Genomic DNA, 19,759 nt, shown 5'->3' with positions numbered 1-19,759 from the left:
CACACAGCAAGCAACAACAATGGGAATATTGCAATCGCTGAGGTCTAACCTTGTGAGTAAGGTGCGCCAGCGCCCCTTTAAACATTCAAAGGCACATTCTACCACCATTTTGCACTTGCTCAGCGTATGGTTGAGCTGCTCCTACTGCTGTCCAGGCTGCCTGTGTACGGCTTCATGAGCCACAGGAGCAAGGGGTAGTCTGGGTCTCCAAGGAAACTATTGGAATTTCAACATCACTAGTGTTAATTTTCCCATCTGGAAAGAAAGTTCCTTCTTGCAGCTTTCTGAAGAGACCAGAATTCCTAAAGATGTGCACGTCATGTACCTTTCCCGACCATCCCACATTGATGTCGGTGAAATGGCCCTTGTGATCCACCAGTGCTTGCAGCATTATTGAGAAGTACCACTTGCAGTTTATGTTCTCTTTGGCAAGGTGGTCTGGTACCAAGATAGGGATGTGTGTTCTGTCTATCGCCCCACTACTGTTAGGGAACCCCGTCACGGCAAAGCCATCCACTATGTCCTGCACATTTCCCAGAGTCACGACCCTTCTTAGAAGAAGTGAATTGATTGCCCTGGCTACTTGGATCACAGCAGCCCCCATGATGGATTTACCCACTCCAAACTGATTCCCGACTGACCAGTAGCAATCTGGCGTTGCAAACTTCCACAGGGCTATCGCCACTCACTTCTCAGCTGTCAGAGCAGGTCTCATTTTGGTATTTATGCATGTCAGGGCTGGGGAGAGCAATTTGCAAAGTTCCATGAAAGTGGCCTTACGCATTCGAAAGTTATGCAGCCACTGCTCCTTATCCCATACTTGCATAACTATGCGGTCTCACCAGTCTGTGCTTTTTTCTTGGGCCCAGAAGCGGCGTTCCACTGTGTCAACAAGCCTGGCTAACACTGCCAGCGTGTGCGAATTGCTCCGTTCCATGGCTTCCAGCAGGGCTATTTGCGAGGCATCACATTCTTCCACATGGCAGCTCCTGGCTGGGCTCTGCAAATATCGCAGGATGTTGTGCAAGGTGTTTGTGACGCTCACAACAACAGTGTACAGCTGAGCAGGGTCCATGCTTGCCGTCCTATGCCATCTGCATGAGTAACCCAGGCTTAGGTGCGTAAATGATTGCCGTTGCTTTCAGGGACGGAGGGAGGAGACAATATGTACCCAAAACAACTCCCGAAAATGTTTTTGTCCCATCAGGCATTTGGAGCCTAACGCAGAATTCCAATCGGCAGCAGTAACTGTGGGATAGCTGCCCACAGTGCATGGCTCCGTGAGTCGATTCCAACCATGACAGTGAAGTTGTGCTTCGCCGATGGAATGTGCGTAGTGGGGACATGCAGCATTGACTTTGTAAAATTGGAGAATAAATGTCAACTTAAATGTGACCTAATTTCGTAGTGTAGACATGCCTTCTGACTCCTAAGTTACCTATATCTCTCATTGTTGAGTGGAGCAGTGCCTAAATACCTTTACAAATCTGGGCTTTAGTTTCTCTTTGCCTCAATTCCACTCTGTGCAGTTGGGATAATAGTATTTCCCTAATTTACAGAGGTGCTGTTAGGATAAATATATTAAATATTGTGAGATGCTCAGGTATATGGTAATGGCAGCTATATAATTACCTAAGGGCACAGGTGATGATTTTATTTTTGCTGGTGGGTGCTCCTCTCCCCTCCCTCCCTGTCCATGTTAGTGATGGGCTGGGCCTCAGGAGGGAAGAGGCAGGGTGGGGCCTGAGGAAGAGGCTGAGGGGAGGCGTGGCCTCAGAGTGGAGCGCGGGTGGAGCAGAGGGTGGGACCATGGCCCAGGCGCTGGGACCAGCAAAAGATTAATCTGGCCCTATGGGTGCTGAGCACCCCCAATTTTTTTCTTTTTTTTTTTACAGTGTGTGCTTGAGCTGCAGCGCACCCACTGAGTCGGCATCTATGCCTAAGGGTACATCTACACTGCAAGAAAACAAAACAAACAAAAAAACCCACAGCAGCAAGTCTCAGAGCCCTGGTCAACTGACTTGGGCAGCTCACGCTACAGGGCTAAAGATAGCAGTGTAAACATTCCTGCTGGAGCTGGAGACCAGGCTCTCAGACCCACCACCTGGCCAGGTTTCAGATCCTGGGCTGCTGCCCCAGGAGGAAAGTGTATACTGCTATGTTTAGCCCCAAAGCACGAGCCAGGGGTCACTGCTACCTGGATTCAGATTACTGAATGAGTTAGAAGTGGAAGGAAAGATTTCCCTTACAAATAAATAGGGTTTCTGCAATGAAGCATTTAGTAGTCTGGAACCCTCCAATGCCTTTATATGTTTATGCTCATAAATAACTAGTTGTCGCGCTTGTTATTTACAAACCAATTGCAATTTTATATAAATTTTTAAAACAAATGAAATTTTACAATCTTAGTCTAGTCAGAGACTTGCAATGTTTATTTGGTTTACTTCTTTAGTAACCTGCAAGCAAGTTTCACTTATAAGAATTTGGTCGGTGTATGTTCCAGATAGATGCACACAAACACACGTTTCTCTTTAATGGAGACAAGTGAACAGGCTGGAGTGAATGAGTGTTTGCAAGTTAGAAGGTAGTTCTAGGAAGCCACAGCTACACAATGGGAAAGATGAATAAGACATATTCATTATATAAATGTGTGTGATATGGTAGTGTGTAGCGTACCAAATCTACAGAATGAACAATAGCAATGTTTTTCAGTTGTTCTGGGGTGAACAACTCTTAAACTATTATTGAATGTGAAAATAATCACTTTCAGCCAGATGCTTACTTGTTCTTATCTATTTTGAAGAACTAATTATTCCTGTTGTCAGTTCTATCAAAGCTTACAAAATTGCTTCCATCTCTAAATTACTATAATTAAAGCTATAACTTCCATATCTAGTTAACGTTGCCATGCAGCTGGTGCTTTCATTAACGTGCAGATTTCAGATTTGAATATTTTGCTCCATTGTGAACAAAAATTCTTAAATATTTGTTTTCATCTTCAAAATGTCTATTTCTCATAAAAAGAACTTTTTGTGAAATATGTCAACAAAAGACAGTTAAAGATCTTGTCTGAAAGTTGCTTTTAAAGGCAGAGGAAAATCCAGTTAATAATTAACCTTGGTTTAATGCTGTTTATTGTTAGGGTTAGGCAAGACAAGTAATCAAAGATAATCTTCTGCAGCTGTATTAGTTCTAAAATATGGATTCCATTTAGTAGGCATGACTCTACTGTACATCAAATATTGAGCCCACTTGTTGGATTTCTGGAATGAAATCTGCTCCTAAAAGTGATAGAACTTGAACAGTGCAACAGTTTAGTCAAGCTTTTAAAAAAACTGGGTTGTTGTAAAGAAATCACTAGTTAGAACACAGACTTCTCTTATAACCCTTAATTCTTCTATAAAAGAACTAAGGATTAAAATAGAAATATGCATGGTTTTTTAACAATTTTACTGAAGTTAGAATTTATAACAAAGCCTATCCAAAGTTTCATATAGTTGGTGTAAACTTTTATCTACTATAGATATATTTTTTCTGTTCAGTCTTGCATTGGCAAGGAGATAGACTGGAATAACCTGGCAGTTTCTCTTTCATCTCTAATATCTGTGATCCTAAGGTACTATTTAACAACAATGAATACATTTATTTATTCTCTCATTGGCTTTTCTGTGGTACTCATTCCCATAGAGTAAACTCCTCACTGTCATTAAGAAATGTTCCTCACGGTACCCCTGTGAGCAAGAGAAGGAGCATGAGTGAATTTTGGTGTTAAAATTATTTGATCATTGATTTTATTGTAGATTTTATTGAAACTGAAATATTCATTGTTTTCATTGTCAGCCAGAAAGTGAATACAAAACTAGGTGTATTAGTTAGTCTTTTATAGAGGCTTAGAATAAAATGACTCAAGATTTGTTAGTATGTTACTAGTTCAAAACCACTAAGATTGCATATAGCAATCAGGTACTTTAACAAACGTTCTCATAAATTATCTTGGAAGAAGAGTGTCTAACTACAGAGCACATGTCAGAGAATCCAAAACTAGTGTCCAGTTACCCAGTCCAAGTCCAATGTCCTGTAGTGTTCAATTTCAAGAATGCACTTAGAGTATTTTTTAGCACATGTAACAAATGTTATTTTTACTGCAGGGAGAGCATTTAACTCTAGAAATAATTTAAATGATATTTTTACGGTGTCAGTAAAGGTATTGTTAGAAATCTCTCAACATAAACAACTACCAGTTTATTGTGTCTGGTAAAAATAATTGGGATTAAAATTTTTTTTTCTAGATCCAGAATAATTTTTGGCAGTACATAGTTTTTGTCAAGAATACAGAGTGTGCAGTCCAAGTAGTGTGGTGTGCGAAGAGCCGATATAGTTGACAGCAGTAGTAGTCTGAATTTGACATGATTCCAAATATGTTTAGCATGTTAGTTATCTATTGCACGAATCTGTGGAAACAGAGAAATCTTGTAGTAGTAAATTACATCTTGTTTAAATTAAAGCAATACAGGGGTAAATTTTCAGCCATAAGGGGTATCTAGGTAACATCTGTTGTTATCAAAGTCCACATCTTGGGTTGAATTGTGAAAGCAGGACAGGGTGAGGTCAAAGGCAGGGGATAGTTTGGCTAGTCTTTTCATGAGTTTGATTAAAATAATTCAGTAAAAGTAATTATTGGCTTATAGACAATTATAAAACTCAGTGTATGTGAGCACTGGGTGAGAGTTTTCTTTCTTCCTTGTTAAAATACTAAGAGGCACGTAGAACTAATCTGAGTGCTATAACCATCTGACTTCTAATTTTGTAAACTTTGTCCTTCCTTTTCCCTCCCATTTTTGTTGCTATCTTCTGTCATGCCATATCTTATGTTGTAAGCTCTTTTGGGCAGGGAAATGTCTAGCACAGTTTGGAGAGTTTATAAACAGTATAAAGAGTTTAAGGCCAGAAGGGACCAATTAGATCATCTAGTCTGACCTCCTGTATATCACAGGCCCTTAAACTTCACAGTTACCTCTACACTGAACCCAATAACTTGTTTGATTAAAGCCTATTCTCTGGAAAGACGTGCAGTCTTGATTTGATGGCGTCCAGAGATGAAGAGTCCACCATGTCCCTTGGCACTTTTTCCCCCAATGATTAATCACTCTCATTGTTCAAAATGTGGGACCAATTTGAATTTGTCTGGCTTCAGCTTCCAGCCATTGGTTCTTGTTATGCCTTTCCCTGCTAAAGAACCATTTTTTCGCCGTGTATTTTCTCCCAGGAAGGTACATAAACACTGTAATCAAGACACCTCTCAAACTTACTTTTGATAAGCTGAACAGTTAGAGCTTTTGAAGTCAGTCCTTTCACTGTAAGGCATTTTCTCTAGCCCTCAAATAATTTTTGTGGCTTTTTTTCTGCATCCTGTCCAATTTTTCAACAACCTTCTTAAAATATAGACTGCAGAACTGTAGGCAGTATTCTACTATTGGTCTTATCAGTGCCATGTGTAGAGGTGAATCATCTCGCTACTCTTGTTCACTGCTTCCCTGCTCATATAACCAAGAGTTGCATTAACCCATTTTTGCCTCAGCATAGCCCTGGGAGCTCATGTTGAGTTGCTTGTCTGCTGTGACCCTTAAACTCTGTTCAGAGTCCTTGTGTTCCAGGACACAGTCCCTTGTTCTGTAGGTATGACCTTCATTCCTTGTTCCTAGATGTATAACCTTGCACTTGGGGCTGTGTTAAAACATGTTTTGTTTGATGGGCCCAGCTTCCTGAGTGATCCAGATCTCTCTTTGACTGCCTTTCCCTCCTCATTACCACTTGCCAAAGATTTGCATCATCTCAAATTTTAGTTGTTGTGATTTTATATTTAATTCCAGATCAGTGATGAAAATGTTGAATAGTGAAGGGCCTAGTATTGACCCGCCTAGAATCTGACTAGAAAGACCCCCATTTAACGTTTGCCTATTGAAAACTACTTAATTTTTGTATACGGTACTTCATATTACAATACTTCGGTTGTGTTTACCGTGGCAAGGGTTTATTATATTAACAGTATAAATGGGATGCTTCTCTGGTATTCGTCTTTGAACTCAGTATTCTAGTTTGTGTTCTGCAATAATGGAACAGAGTAACTCAAGATGCACATTAAGAATCTATTTATAAACTATGAGATTTTAAGCTTCTCTGGCTCATGCTGTTAGATTTTGCATACTATATGCAAAGTAGCAATCAATTTTTGAACAGACTCTTGCTGAATAGTACTTAAATGTCAGTGAGGATTGTATTGAATCAGCTGTATAATTTTCACAGAAATTTTAAGTACACTAAAGAGTTAGAGTGGCAGCTAATGGTGCTTCAACTTTACTGTAATTTATTGGCAGTCCAGTTGTGATTTTTTTCTGTGTTTAGCATACTCTAATGTCTGTTTTGAACAACCACCAGAAAAGCTTACTATGTTCAAATAAAAATTAAGAATCAGCTACACTAATGGTTCTGTGACTGTAAAATAATTTTCCATTAAATTGTGGTAATTGGGAGTTTGATAACTGCTGAAATGTAGTGTTAGACTAAAGGACCAATGAACATTTCAGTACCTAATATTTTGCAAACAGAGTTTGGAAACAGTTATATCAATGAGAAGCTTTGTATCTCATCTTTTCAGTGGTATGCATTAACTGCTTATCTTGTTACCAGACACTATAAAATAATATCAATTTGATTACTGTTAATTTTTCTTTCCCACCATGTGTCATAGTATAATTCCCAAATCTGGACCTAAGCGTCCAAAATATGCGTACTAGCATGAATTCCTCTAAGCTTAATTACCAGCTTAGATCTGATAGGCTGCCACCAATCAGGATTCTGAGTACCTGATAAACTCTGGTCTCCCCAAACTTTCCCTGGGAACCCCAAGACCCAAATTCCTTGAGTCTCACAACAAAGGGAAATAAACCATTCCCTCCCCCCTCTTTACCTCCTCCCAGATCTTTCCTGCCCTGGGTACACTAGGAGATCACCGTGATTCAATTCCGTGAATCACCACATAGAGAGGAATGATACCTTCCCCCAGAGGCAATCCAGATTCAAGCTCCATGAATCTAAAACAAAGGGATTCCACCCTTCCCCCAACCCTTTCTCCTTCCCTGTTAAGTACAGACTCAATTCCCTTGAGCCTCAACTAGGGGAAAAAAATCAGGCAGGTCTTAAAAGCAAAACTTTTAATAAAAAGAAAGAAAAAATAAAAAGGTCTATCTCTGCAATTTAGATGGTAAAAAGTTACAGGGTTTTTCAGCTTATAGACAATAGAAAGAAAGCTTTCTCCAGCAGAATTACAATTTAAAGTACTTTCACCCAAATACACATTAAAACTCTACCAGCCAGATACACAGTTGCAAATACAGAAAAACAATTAAAAAGACTAAACTGTCTTTCTACTTTTGTACTTACAAAATTGGAACAGAAGATTAGAGAGCCTGTAGGTATGTGTGGTCACTCTCAGAGCCTAGAGAGAACAAAGCAAAACTCAAAAACTACAAACAAAGGCTTCCCTCCACCTAGATTTGAAAGTATCTTGTTTCCTGATTGGTCCTCTGGTCAGGTGTTTGGGTCCCTGTTTGTTAACCCTTTACAGGTTAACCCTTACCTATCTGTTTATGACACTATGCCACATAATTTCCAACATCATTTTAGTAAACTCTTATCTTGAGAGCCACCAGAGCAAAGTAGAAATGCTTTATGATAACTGAAAGAAGCTTGGAATTCCTGTTGTCAAATTAATCTCTAGCAATTCATGAGATGCTGCTGCTGAACTCATATCACAGTTGGAACAGAAACAAAAACAAAGATGGTAATTAGAATATGATTTTATAAACCGGAACTGCACAGCTTCTTTGGTCTAAAAACATTTCCCTGGTCTATTACAATTGCTTTTAGGACTAATTAAACTTTTCCAAGAACTAGACCTGGACCAGTGAGCAAAGGGAGAAAACACTGATCTCTGGAAACAGTCTAATTTTGAAACCTCTCAATAGCAAGTAAATAAATAAAGAAATAAAATGCACACAGGGTGCCAGATTCATTGGTGGAGTAATTCCACTGAAGTCAATGGAGTTGCACCTGTTCAGAGTTTGGCCCTGAAACTTTGCTCAGTTCATGTTATTGTGGATGGGTATTGCAGCACCTGTAATGAAGACTCTTTGATTTGCAGGGTTTGTTTGGAACTCACCTTCGGATTTCCTTGCTTTGAAGGGTGAAATCCCACTTGCATCTTCATGTGCTCTTTGCAGTTTTGCTAACACTAAATTAATACGAAAATAAATACATTGGTCAGTATTATATTCTCACGATATGACGAAATAGCAGTTGCAATAAATTTTAATATCTAACAATATAACATAAAATAAATAATTTACAAATCGAAATGGAAGTACATACTGAAATGATGTAAATGTTTTACTGTTTGTGTTTTTGTGATATTAAGAATTGTTAAAGCATGAGAAGGGCATGTTTTTCAGAAAGGAGTGAGAAATTTTGTTGGTAAACTACATTCACTGATCCAAACAGCATGCAACACAGAATGCATTAATATAAGTTCTGCAGTGTATTATAAAATCCTGTTGTTGACCTAATAACTTTTAGCCCTGTGTACTTATTATTTATCTGCAGACCCAACTTCAGAATTAAGTACATGAGGAAATGTGAAGCCAGATGCTGATCCTAGTCAGCAATAGGATATCTTGCTGGTTCTTCCTAAAAATACTGTGGTCCTTTGTTTAAAATGGATCCTAATCATTATTTCATTTCATTTCAGTTGTCGGACGAGCAACAGGAAGAGCTTGATTGTAACATCCAGCACATCTCCAACACTCCCACGACCACACTCCCCACTCCATGGACATACAGGTAACCAGGGAACTGTTTTATACCTGGGAATCGTTAGTAAAATTATTTCATTATTCATTACCATTGACCAAGTCCATTTATATTTATTATAAGGCCAATAAGCTATTCGGAGCTGAATTCACTAAATTGTGTGTGATTTGTTAATTCATTTTCTTAACTTCGCTGACAAAGGGGTATAGCATCTTCACTTCTAACTAGATGTTTGTGCCTCACTCATCACCATGGTATCTGTGTCCTCCTCTGATGCTGTAAATGATTTAGCCATATTGAGTGGGTACTAATTTTTTTTAGATATAAACAAAATAACAAATAATTAATTTGTAATGAATAAAAGTGATTGTATTTTCTGTGAAATGTAAAGAAGGCCTGGCTCCTGCTTCCCTTCATCCTGCCTTCTTCGTACATGGAAGACCTCTCATTCCAGGTGCTCCAGTCCTCCATCGTATTCTCCATCAAATCCCCTCTGAAGAGACTTACCTCTTAAACACTAGCCCGTATCACCCCTAATCCGCTGTTCTCCCAAAGAAATGTAAGACAACGAGGACTGCATAGCTAGCTGAATCTTCATTGTATGAGCAGCATACTTGGAATTTTGGGCTCTGTATAGGGTTATAAATCTGTCTGGCAGAGGATATCCAGGAAATGCCATGCAGTTAGACTGTGGCTGTGAGACTGTCAAAAGCTACTTTTTAAAGGTGCCACTGTTGCTGTTTAAACATGACCAAATTAAAAAAAGTGCTTGCTAGTGAAATAATTGAATAAAATGTAATGCTTGTTGAACTTTCTTGCCAATGTTCCCTCATAGTAACAATAGGAGATACTAGCTGCTACTGCCTTGCATGCCAGAGATCACTATCCTTGAAGTAATAATGTTTCTTTGCTGGTATAGATTTAGAGTTTGTTTCCACTTCACTGTGCCAAGCCCAAGGAGATTCTGGTTTTACTCTAAAACTTTTGGTACAGTGTATTTCTTTTACCTAACAGCATCTGTTTCCTGCGCCCTAGCTGTCTCATATTGTGTTTCTGGCAGTTTACAGACTGCGACACTCAGTATTGTTTTTCGGTCTGTTATTTGTGGGTAGTTTTAATTACAGTTCTTATTGTAGCAATTGCAAGTTTTTTAATGGCAGGGCAGAAGGGGAGGAGGCTCTAGGTTGCCCTGCCATCTGTACTGAAACATACCTTTACTGTGCATACCAGTCTTCCTTCCCACTGAAGAACTTCTTGGTTGGCAGGTGAGCTTTCTCTTTGAATAATAGCAGGCCAGCCTTTGCAGCTGCTACAGAGCCCACATGCCTCCTTTTTGCGTTCCTTCTGTCTGGAACTTTTCCAAGGACCTAGGAAACCCAAGAAATAGCCCTCACCTTAGAATGGAGGAAATATGAAGGCACCCTCCAAGTATTAGATATTCCCGCATTTAGACAGGTATCCACGATGCTGCCAATTCCAATCCCAGCCACAGACAAAAGATGAAAAAGGATGTCTACTTTTCTGCGAAAAGGTGACCTGAGAGAGCCTTCTCAGTCTACTCTGAAGAGCTGGTTTTGACCCTGTCCTGGTGGGGAAACTCCAGAGTCTAAAATAACCTTGCCAAGAAGCATGAATAGACCTTCAGTAACTTCTGCAAACAACATTCTTGGTCTCAGCTTCCTTACTATAATATTATGTTCTTCAAATGTTTGTCAACATGGATTTCCCTCTTTGGTGCCATATGCGCCTCATATGTGTAGATTGGATTATTCTGAATAGCAGTGTTTATGGATGTGGCGCACATCTGTGTCGCCAGCCACCCTCTTGCTTCCCATAGTTGAGGAGCATAAGGGGTGGATGGCTGCAACCCACATTCTGTTCTGCCATAGTGGGGAGGGATAGCTCAGTGGTTTGAGCATTGGCTTGCTAAACCCAGGGTTGTGAGTTCAATCCTTGAGGGGGCCGTTTAGGGTCTGGGAGCAAAAATCCTGTCTGGGGATTGCGTCCTGCATTGAGCTGCTACAGAGCCCACATGCCTCCTTTTTGGTTTGAGCAGGGGGTTGGACTATATGACCTCCTGAGGTCCCTTCTGATGTTCTATGAGCCTTCTATAGGTTCTTAATTGTGCTCATCGCTATAGTATTGGAACGCCTTTCAGTAGTGCAAAAGCACTATGGCTAACACCTTTACCACATTTCTATGAGAACATCTTTCCTGGTAGCCATCACATGAGCTAGAAGAATAAGGGAGATCTGGATCTTCAGGGTGGGCCCTCCATTAACAGTCTTTCATAAGGATAGAGTCACTCTTAAACCCAAAGTTTCTGCCCAAGGTAGTCTCCAACTTATATCAATCATTTAGTTCACCCCCGTTTTCTTCGTTATGCTGCATTTTGCCCCAGGTGAAATAACACTCTACATGTTGGATATCGGGAGAGCATTGTCCTTTTTATGTAGTTAGGACCAAGCCATTCAGGTAATGCCCAGACTCTGGTGTTTGAGGTTGTTCGGGACAACCTGTCTGTCCCAGAGGCTGTCCAGATGGCTGTCAGACTGTATTATAACTTGTTAAAACTGGGTTAAGAAAGATTCCCTCTGGACACATTAGGGCTCATTTCACTAGTATTCAAGCAACTTCTGCAACCAGTTTGGATAGCATCCCCATATCAGAGAGTTGTGGATCAGTAACATGGAGCTCAATGCACACATATACCACTCTCGATTCCCCAGTTCAAGGGTACAGATCAAATGTGAGTTTTGGTAAAGCAGTCCTGCACTCTTTTCAAGTAGGGCTTCCCTTGCCTATCTCCAGCTGAATGGGTGACTGCTTGTTAGTCACCAAGAGTGGAATTGGTGAGGATGATTGCTCAAAGAAGAGAGAATGGTTACTTAACCTGCAGCAACCATGATTCTTCAAGATGTATTGTTCACACCAATTCTGTGTGACCTCACCATACATCCTCTCTAGGCACAGCTCTTTCTTATGGGATTCTTACTGACAAAGGAACTGAGTGCAGATGTGACTGCCTCACAGCACCTTTCACTCTCAGCTGCCCAGAAGTTTAGAGGGTGGCTGGGGCACAGCCCTGGACCCAATGGATGCTGCCTTTGAAATAATCCATTTTTATGCACATGAGATGCCATGCACACCAAGAACTGAATCTGTGTGGACAGCACATCTTGAAGAACCACAGTTACTGTAAAATAAGTAACTAACTGTTCTTTTCATTATGTTCAGAGTTCCTTACGCTGGACATAATGAACTAACTACACTGTGACGTACAAAATTGAGGAAATGTTCAGGAGAAATTACAAATTAGTAGCAGCCTCAGTTGGAAGTAGCCATCTGCTGCTCTGTTTCCGGGGCCTCTTATCTTGGATGTGGACATCCAGCTTAAAAAAAACCAAACAAACAAACCCTTCAGAGAGAGCCTAACCACTGCCCGTTGATTTTTGACAGAATTAGCACTATTATCTCAGGATTCCCTAAAAGCACAGTCATTGACGGACAGACTCTGTTGTGAATTATTTTAATTAAATTCTCCTGTAAAGAATTCAGGATCTTCATCTTGAATTTTAATACAGCCCTAAAAATAGTCACCAAGGCATTTACTACTTGCTGCAGAATCTCAAAGAAAGCACCCTGAAATCCAACAGTTCTGGAAATGTCACAACTCAGAAACTTGCCACAGAGCAGTTCCACTTCCCTATGTACTCAATGTTTTTTGTATTACTCTCCATGCCCAGAATGTTTCTTCAAAAACAGTGGTAGTGATAGCAACAGCTGTACAAAAGGAGTAGCTTAGAGAATATAGGATTTTTCACTGTTAAGAACCCTCCACCTGTCTATGTATTTGTACAGTGCTTATTACTCTTAGTACTCATCTTCCTATGTTAGGATTTAACTGATTCCATTTTAGTTATGGAAGTGTTCAACTAAGAAGGTACAAAAAGATGCCTCTGAAAATGTGAAATACATGTTTTTGTTTGGATTGATTGCTGTCTGACTGACAGAGGGCCCCAAACGCAGGTGTAGTTTGACATCTATATTTGGTGTGTGTGTGGGGGGGGGGGGGGGCAACTCCAGTCAGACCAATGGGGGTCATGGGGGGGTGGGGTGTCAAATTCTGTTTTGCCTGAAGTTTTCAGTTGGGGGTGGCAGCCCTCCCCAGCCCCCTCCAAACTACACCCATGCCCAGACTATACAGTCCACATAAGTGTAGCCATATCACAGAAAACAGGAAGGATTTTTTTTGTGTGTGTGTGTACACACAATAGAAAATGCTTCTTTTCTCTCCACCATCCCATTTCTCCCAACCCACTCCCAAAATGAAAAGTTGGTCTTCACTTCCTTGTCATTATGTCAAATTTCCCTACACTATGTTGTGCCAGAACCATGTGGCATACTGATGTCTAGAAACTAGAGTAACTGAACAGTGGTTTGTCATGGGTAATTACTTCAAGTAATCATTTCCGATGTGTTCCTATGTTGCATATTGGATTTAACCTATTAATTAAAAAGATACACTTTGTAACCTCGAAGACTGAATAGTCTGTAGAGAAAAGGAGAAATTACCAGATAATAGGAGTTCTCTAAAGGTAGAATACTTGAGTCACCTTTCTCCCCAAGAAAGTCATTTATCTGTAGACAAAGTCAGATTAATATTAGAGTTCTGTATGTGTCATAAGTATTTCTCTTACATATTCTAGGCAACTTGTGGAATGAAGAGGTCAGGTTGTCATGGTCGTTTGATTCATTTTATAACTGTACATGACAACCATGCCTGTGCACTTACACAGTTAAAAAAGCATATCGTGAATTTCAAAGCATTAAAAAGGACCATTCTCAAATGGCCTTCACTGCACTGAAAACAAACTCTTCCCTAATATCCACTCCATAATCTCACTTGCAAACTTTAAACACCAGGAGGCATACAAACAAGCTAGGAAGGGTTCTTAGAAGGATTCATTTTACTAAGTACCATTCACCACAAAATTAAATTCATCTCAGCACCTATACCATAAGGTTCCTCTTGCTGGGATTTGCCAATGAGATCAGTGTGCATGGAACTGTATACAATCCATTCGGGAAGAGCTTTATTTTAACAGTCCTTGATGCTGGAAAGTGTATTTCCTTACGTATGAAACAGTATAAAGGGGGACCAGCTGAACAGAGTTTCCCCGTCACTTGAGGATGCAGCAGCAAGTTCCAGATGTTCCGGGAAGGGGTTTCTGTGATCTTTTTTAAAAGGTAAAACAAGGGGAAATGATGGATGCTGTGACTTCCCTGTGATCAGCTTCAGGCTCTGTTTTATTTACAAAGCAAGCAACCACTGAAAACTGTTCTAGGAACTTTCATTGGCTGTTCACCTGAGAGGTGTTCCATACAATACCATGTATTGTTGTAAGCCTGCTTGTCTACCCCTGTATGAGAGAGACAATCCTATGAATATTATTGCCAGAGAACTCCAACTCCAAATACTATTCTTACTATTAAACTGTATTTTGAGTAGTTAACATACTGTTCCATTTAATCTTCTAGCTCTACGCCCTAGTTTGTTAAAGGTCAGATCTCTCTAATACAGAGAGTATTCCAATAATGTTGTACTTTAGAACATTAGCAGTGCCAATTGTGCATATTTTTGAAAATTCAAATTAGTAGAATGAGGATTCTATTTAAAATGTACTGTAAAACTTCGGCAGAGGAGTCATGACAAGAAACATAATAGTGCATGATTAACAAACATCAGAAAAATAAAATGCAGAAAATTGTGATAAGACCATATGAGTACAGATAACATAGCAGGACCTATTAGTACCATGTATAATCTCACCTTTGTAATATTCAACTTCCGTTTAAGATTTTAAGCAACAATATGATAGCTACATTATAGTCATTTAGTCTATTCCAGGTATCTTCACAGTCCTGTTGCGCCTGCCCCCCTTGAACTCCCACAGAAAGCAAAATCAAACCAAAAAACAAAACAGAGAACCTTTCTCCCCAAAAAATCAAAACAAATGCAAAACCTCCAGAATACATAATTTAAAGTGGACTATCTGCTTTGAAGATGAAACCTTCATTCTGGAGAAGTCTGTCACAGCTCCATAATTAAGACTGAATTGAAGTTTGCCCTTAAAGGAGGGATTCATTCTCTTGATTTATATGAAGAATAGAGCAGAGTATTCTTCCCAAAAGTACAGCATTTAGTGAGGTTCCTGAATGCATTTTCTGAGAACTTACAAGTAAATGTGCTTATTAGTGATCCGTTTAAAGTTAGTTAATATTTCTTTAAGAAATGTAGCACGCTGCATCAACTTTTTTTGGGTTCCAAATAATCTCAGCTCAAGCGTTGTCTATCTACATAAAAATTGGCAGACAGGTCAATCTCGAGTAGAACATATGCAGTGGGTAGTCTTTGAAAACAAACTGTTAGGATCAATGATAGTTTTTTCCATAACTGAAAGTTTCTCCTTTAGCAGAAGCTCAAAAAGAATGTTCTCCTTCAGACAAATTAGTGAAGAATTGTTCTTTGTGAAAATAGTTACATTCTCATAGTCCCAATGGGATTCAGGCCACAGGCTGCACTCAGTTAGTACAGCCTTTTTCAAAATGTCCTCTATTTCTCATTGTTCCCCAAAGGACCAAAGTCACAGGCTGCCTTTAGTAACGCCTCCTGCTGCTGTCTCCATTCACCTGCTCCTCTCAGTGTCCCTCTCTGCGTCCTGACAGAGGAGGGAGTCGTCATCTTCCCTGAGGACAGCTTGATTTCACTCTCATTGGGAACAATGGGAGGCAATGTAAAAAATGTTTTTACCAAAAATTGTTTACTTAAATTTCTCTGGAAATGTAGTCATTCTATGTTTTGCATTTATGAGCTGACTTTGAAATGCTTCAATAATTTCTCCTTCCCCCAGGCAGTTAGAGCTCTACTTATCCAAGGCCTTATCCTGACATTCACTTCACTTTCTTGAATACTGCATGCATCTTTTTTCCCATCAAAGGCGGGGATATTTATTCTAGTAACTTTCATTATGCTCATATTAAGTGCCTGACTACTGCACACTTCGCTTGGTGAGAGAAAACCCGTATTAGTATTAGTATTATTCTGCTAATTCAGTGTAGAGCTTACCAGCTAAGCTAGTGTCATTTAACAAGGCATTTTAATACTAGTTGGCTGGCTTGGACTCACATTTATCTTTCCTCTCCTTAAATAATTTAATCACATGCATTCAAATTATTTTTCAAACAGGACTATATTAATGTGAACTAGAACCTTTTAGTTTGCTCCTGTAACGCCCAGAGAGGAGAGTTTGCACTGGTATTCATATCCCATACTACGAACTGCAGGTCAGTGTAGACATAGTCCCAGTTGCCTAATAATAACACGTATCTGAATTGGCGGCTTATCCCATTTATCTTTAGCTTTAGCAATCTTTAGTATAATTAAAAACTTATAATCAAAATAATTTTGAGTAACTGAACTAATTGAGTAATGAGACTTTTTCAAATTTCAGTATTATCTGTGTGGGTGTTTTAACACTTTTCAGTGTTCTCAGTCTGGTACAGAGATACTGTACTACTAATTCCTTGGTATCCTCGTTTTCAGATTTGTATGACATATTTCTATCCAGACTCTGGAATTTTAATTAGGTCCCATGTGAATGATTTCTAGTTCGAAAATGAAAAGCAATTAGTTCTTCTACTCTACTCAAATCTGGGTGAAGCTTCAGGGAGAAGGAGAATTTCTACTTTCCTTTAAAAATTTCCCATCTGCTGTAATTGAAGAAATTTTAATAAGAGAAGCCCAAGTGTGTTGGTCTCACCCGGCAAAGATGATATAAACCTATTTATTCTGTGAGCAAAGGTATATTCTCCTGTTGCTCAAGGGTTAGAATTGCTACTATTGGACTGAGACTCCTCACTCTTAGTCTCAAGTGGTGCTTTTACAAAGAGTGACTACTGCTCATTAGATAAATCAACACACTGATACAAGAATGTTAATGATATAGGAATGAACCTTTACATGCCCTAGATATGTCAAGGGAAAGGGAGTGTGGCTGAGTCATCCTTTCAGTTTAAAAATCCCAGAATGCCCTCATTCTGTGCACTTACACAGTTAAAAAAGCATATAGTGAATTTCAAAGCATTAAAAAGGACCGTTCTCAAATGGCCTTCACTGCACTGAAAACAAACTCTTCCCTAATATCCACTCCATAATCTCACTTGCAAACTTTAAACACCAGGAGGCATACAAACAAGCTAGGAAGGGTTCTTAGAAGGATTCATTTTACTAAGTACTATTCCCCACAAAATTAAATTCATCTCAACACCTATACCATAAGGTGGTATTTCATTAAATACTTCATTAAAGTTGCACCTGCCCTCCACAAACATGACATTCAACATGGAGGCTGAATGGCCTGAAAACCTCAGAGACTGCAGTCATGCTGCATGCTGTGCATAACTCATGTATTTTGAGTCCTGTCCGCAAAGCAATAACAGCAATGGCCTGCATGAATTCTGAGAAGGGTCCATGATTTCCACGTTGTTTAATAATAAGCTGCACATCAAGTTTTCAGGCCAAATCTAAAATCAATTTCATATCCTCTCTGAATTCTATTAAGCAATGTTCACAGAGATTGCTGTTCATACATTTTAAATCTTTACACTTTCTAATATTTCAGCTGATTTCCTAGATTTTTCAGCTTTCGTACACTCTTGGTCCACCTGTTGATAAGAATTCTGTACTAAACTAAAAGTTCTTGGCAACAAATCTTTTTCAGAGATCAAAATCTCTTCAAAAAGTTAATTTTAATGGATGTGCATTAATTAAACCTAAAATTTAAAATAAAATTAGCATATGTCTCATATAAGTAAGATGAATGGACTATTCTCTAATAATCCAATGCCGGGTGCCCCAGAGGGAATGAACAGAAGAGGCCATCATCAAGTGAACTATCTCCTGTTGCCCATTCCCAGCTTCTGGCAAACAGAGTCTTGGGGTACCATCCCTGCCCATCCTGGCTAATAGCCATTGATGGACCTATCCTCCATGATTTTATCTAGTTCTTTTGAAAGTTTGTTCTACAGGTTTTGTACAGCTATTTTTGTTAGATATGTGTTTTTTTTGGTTTTTTTTTACCTAAGTAGTTATGGAACCCTATTGTAGATGCTGTTTATTACTGTTTGTTACAGTTTATTACTGGCATAAAGGCACCGTAAGTTGATATAGCTTATTTCCCTTCCCATATAAGCACCTTTATACCAGAACAACTGTTCCACACTAGGGAGTTGTACCACTTTATTTAAACTGGTATATCCTTGATGTTGCTGGCATTGTAAGTTTCATTGTTTAGGTCAGCATCAATCCTGCTTTGCATCACCCTCAACCAAGACAAAGAAGGTTCATGTTCCTTGTTAATATAGGAGAATGGCTTGTAGAAGCACATATAAAGAGAAGAATCTTTGATATCCATTATATCACCATGCCCATCAAAGTAGTACTCTCATTCCTTGGCTACTGTTGAAACCCAGCCACCATGCTTTGAGCATTGGCCTGCTAAACCCAGGGTTGTGAGTTCAATTCTTGAGAGGGCCATTTAGGGATTTGGGGATTGGTCCTGCTTTGAGCAGGGGGTTGGACTAGATGATCTCTTGAGGTTCCTTCCAGCCCTAATAATCTATGATTCTATAGATGTTAATCAAAACTGTTCATGTAGCATGCCAACTCATTCATCAAATACTGTGAAAATAAAGTTATTTGTTGTGAATGTAACACAAATGTAAATGTTCCTCACTTTCTCAAACAGGCAGCAGTCCTTTGGACAGTCCCAGGAATTTCTCTCCCAATGCACCTGCTCATTTTTCCTTTGTTCCTGCTCGTAGGTAAGTTAGCACATTTTGTTTCTTATGACTGGCATGTGAAAGCAACCTGAGTGTACTGCATATTTTCTACTTCGGAAAGTAGTTTCCATTTAGAGGTTTTTAGGTTCTGTTTCATATTCAGATTAAACTGTGATTTTAGAGTCTAGAAATGTCTTCAGCATTCCTGTTTTCTGTCTACAGGTACTGATTGTCACTCCATTATTATTATTATTTATTGTTTTTTTGTTTAGATTACAGTTGCACATTTTGGGTGCTACTGCAAGGTGCTTTCCAAACATGGGAGATGATTCAGAGTCTCTGCATGAGGGACATGCAGTCTAAAAAAGCCAGAGACAGAAGGGTTGGAGAGCAAAGGATGGGATAAAATAAGGTGATAAGGGTGATGATAGACATATAGGCCATGTCTACATCTAAAATTTTGCAGCGCTGGTTGTTACAGCTGTATTAGTACAGCTGTATAGGGCCAGCGCTGCAGAGTGGCCACACTTACAGCAACCAGCGCTGCAAGTGGTGTTAGATGTGGCCACACTGCAGCGCTGTTGGGCGGCTTCAAGGGGGGTTCCGGGAACACGAGAGCAAACTGGGAAAGGCGACCAGCTTCGCCGCGGTTTGCTCTCGCGTTCCCGGAGCCACCCAGCAAACCGCAGGGAAGGAGACCTGCTTGCTCGGGGTTCCGGGAACGAGAGAGCAAACCGGGAAAGGAGACCAGCTTGATTACCAGAGGCTTCCTCCTTCCACGGAGGTCAAGAAAAGCGCTGGTAAGTGTCTACATTGGATTACCAGCGCTGGATCACCAGCGCTGGATCCTCTACACCCGAGACAAAACGGGAGTACGGCCAGCGCTGCAAACAGGGAGTTGCAGCGCTGGTGATGCCCTGCAGATGTGTACACCTTCAAAGTTGCAGCGCTGTAACTCCCTCACCAGCGCTGCAACTTTCTGATGTAGACAAGCCCATAGTTTATTAGTCACATTTCCATGGCACTCTTTCAGGTCCCACTTCCTAATCAG

General features: G+C 39.9%; 1 protein-coding gene across 7 annotated transcripts in view; it reads left to right on the top strand.

Moving 5' to 3' along the window:
* MAST2 (microtubule associated serine/threonine kinase 2) overlaps nucleotides 1-19,759 on the top strand; it is a 363,010-nt gene that overhangs the window by 258,669 nt on the left and 84,582 nt on the right. For all 7 annotated transcript variants that reach the window (XM_030572265.1, XM_030572260.1, XM_030572259.1 and 4 more), the window contains 2 exons: nucleotides 8,804-8,895; nucleotides 18,675-18,750. In XM_030572265.1, coding sequence (XP_030428125.1) covers nucleotides 8,804-8,895; nucleotides 18,675-18,750 — 168 coding nt within the window. The remainder of the gene's footprint in view (nucleotides 1-8,803; nucleotides 8,896-18,674; nucleotides 18,751-19,759) is intronic.

The sequence above is a fragment of the Gopherus evgoodei genome, chromosome 8 (genome assembly GCF_007399415.2).
Source record: "Gopherus evgoodei ecotype Sinaloan lineage chromosome 8, rGopEvg1_v1.p, whole genome shotgun sequence".
Taxonomy (NCBI): domain Eukaryota; kingdom Metazoa; phylum Chordata; order Testudines; family Testudinidae; genus Gopherus; species Gopherus evgoodei.
The sequence above is the reverse complement of the archived record's forward strand: the minus strand, read 5'-3'. Positions and strand labels throughout refer to the sequence as shown.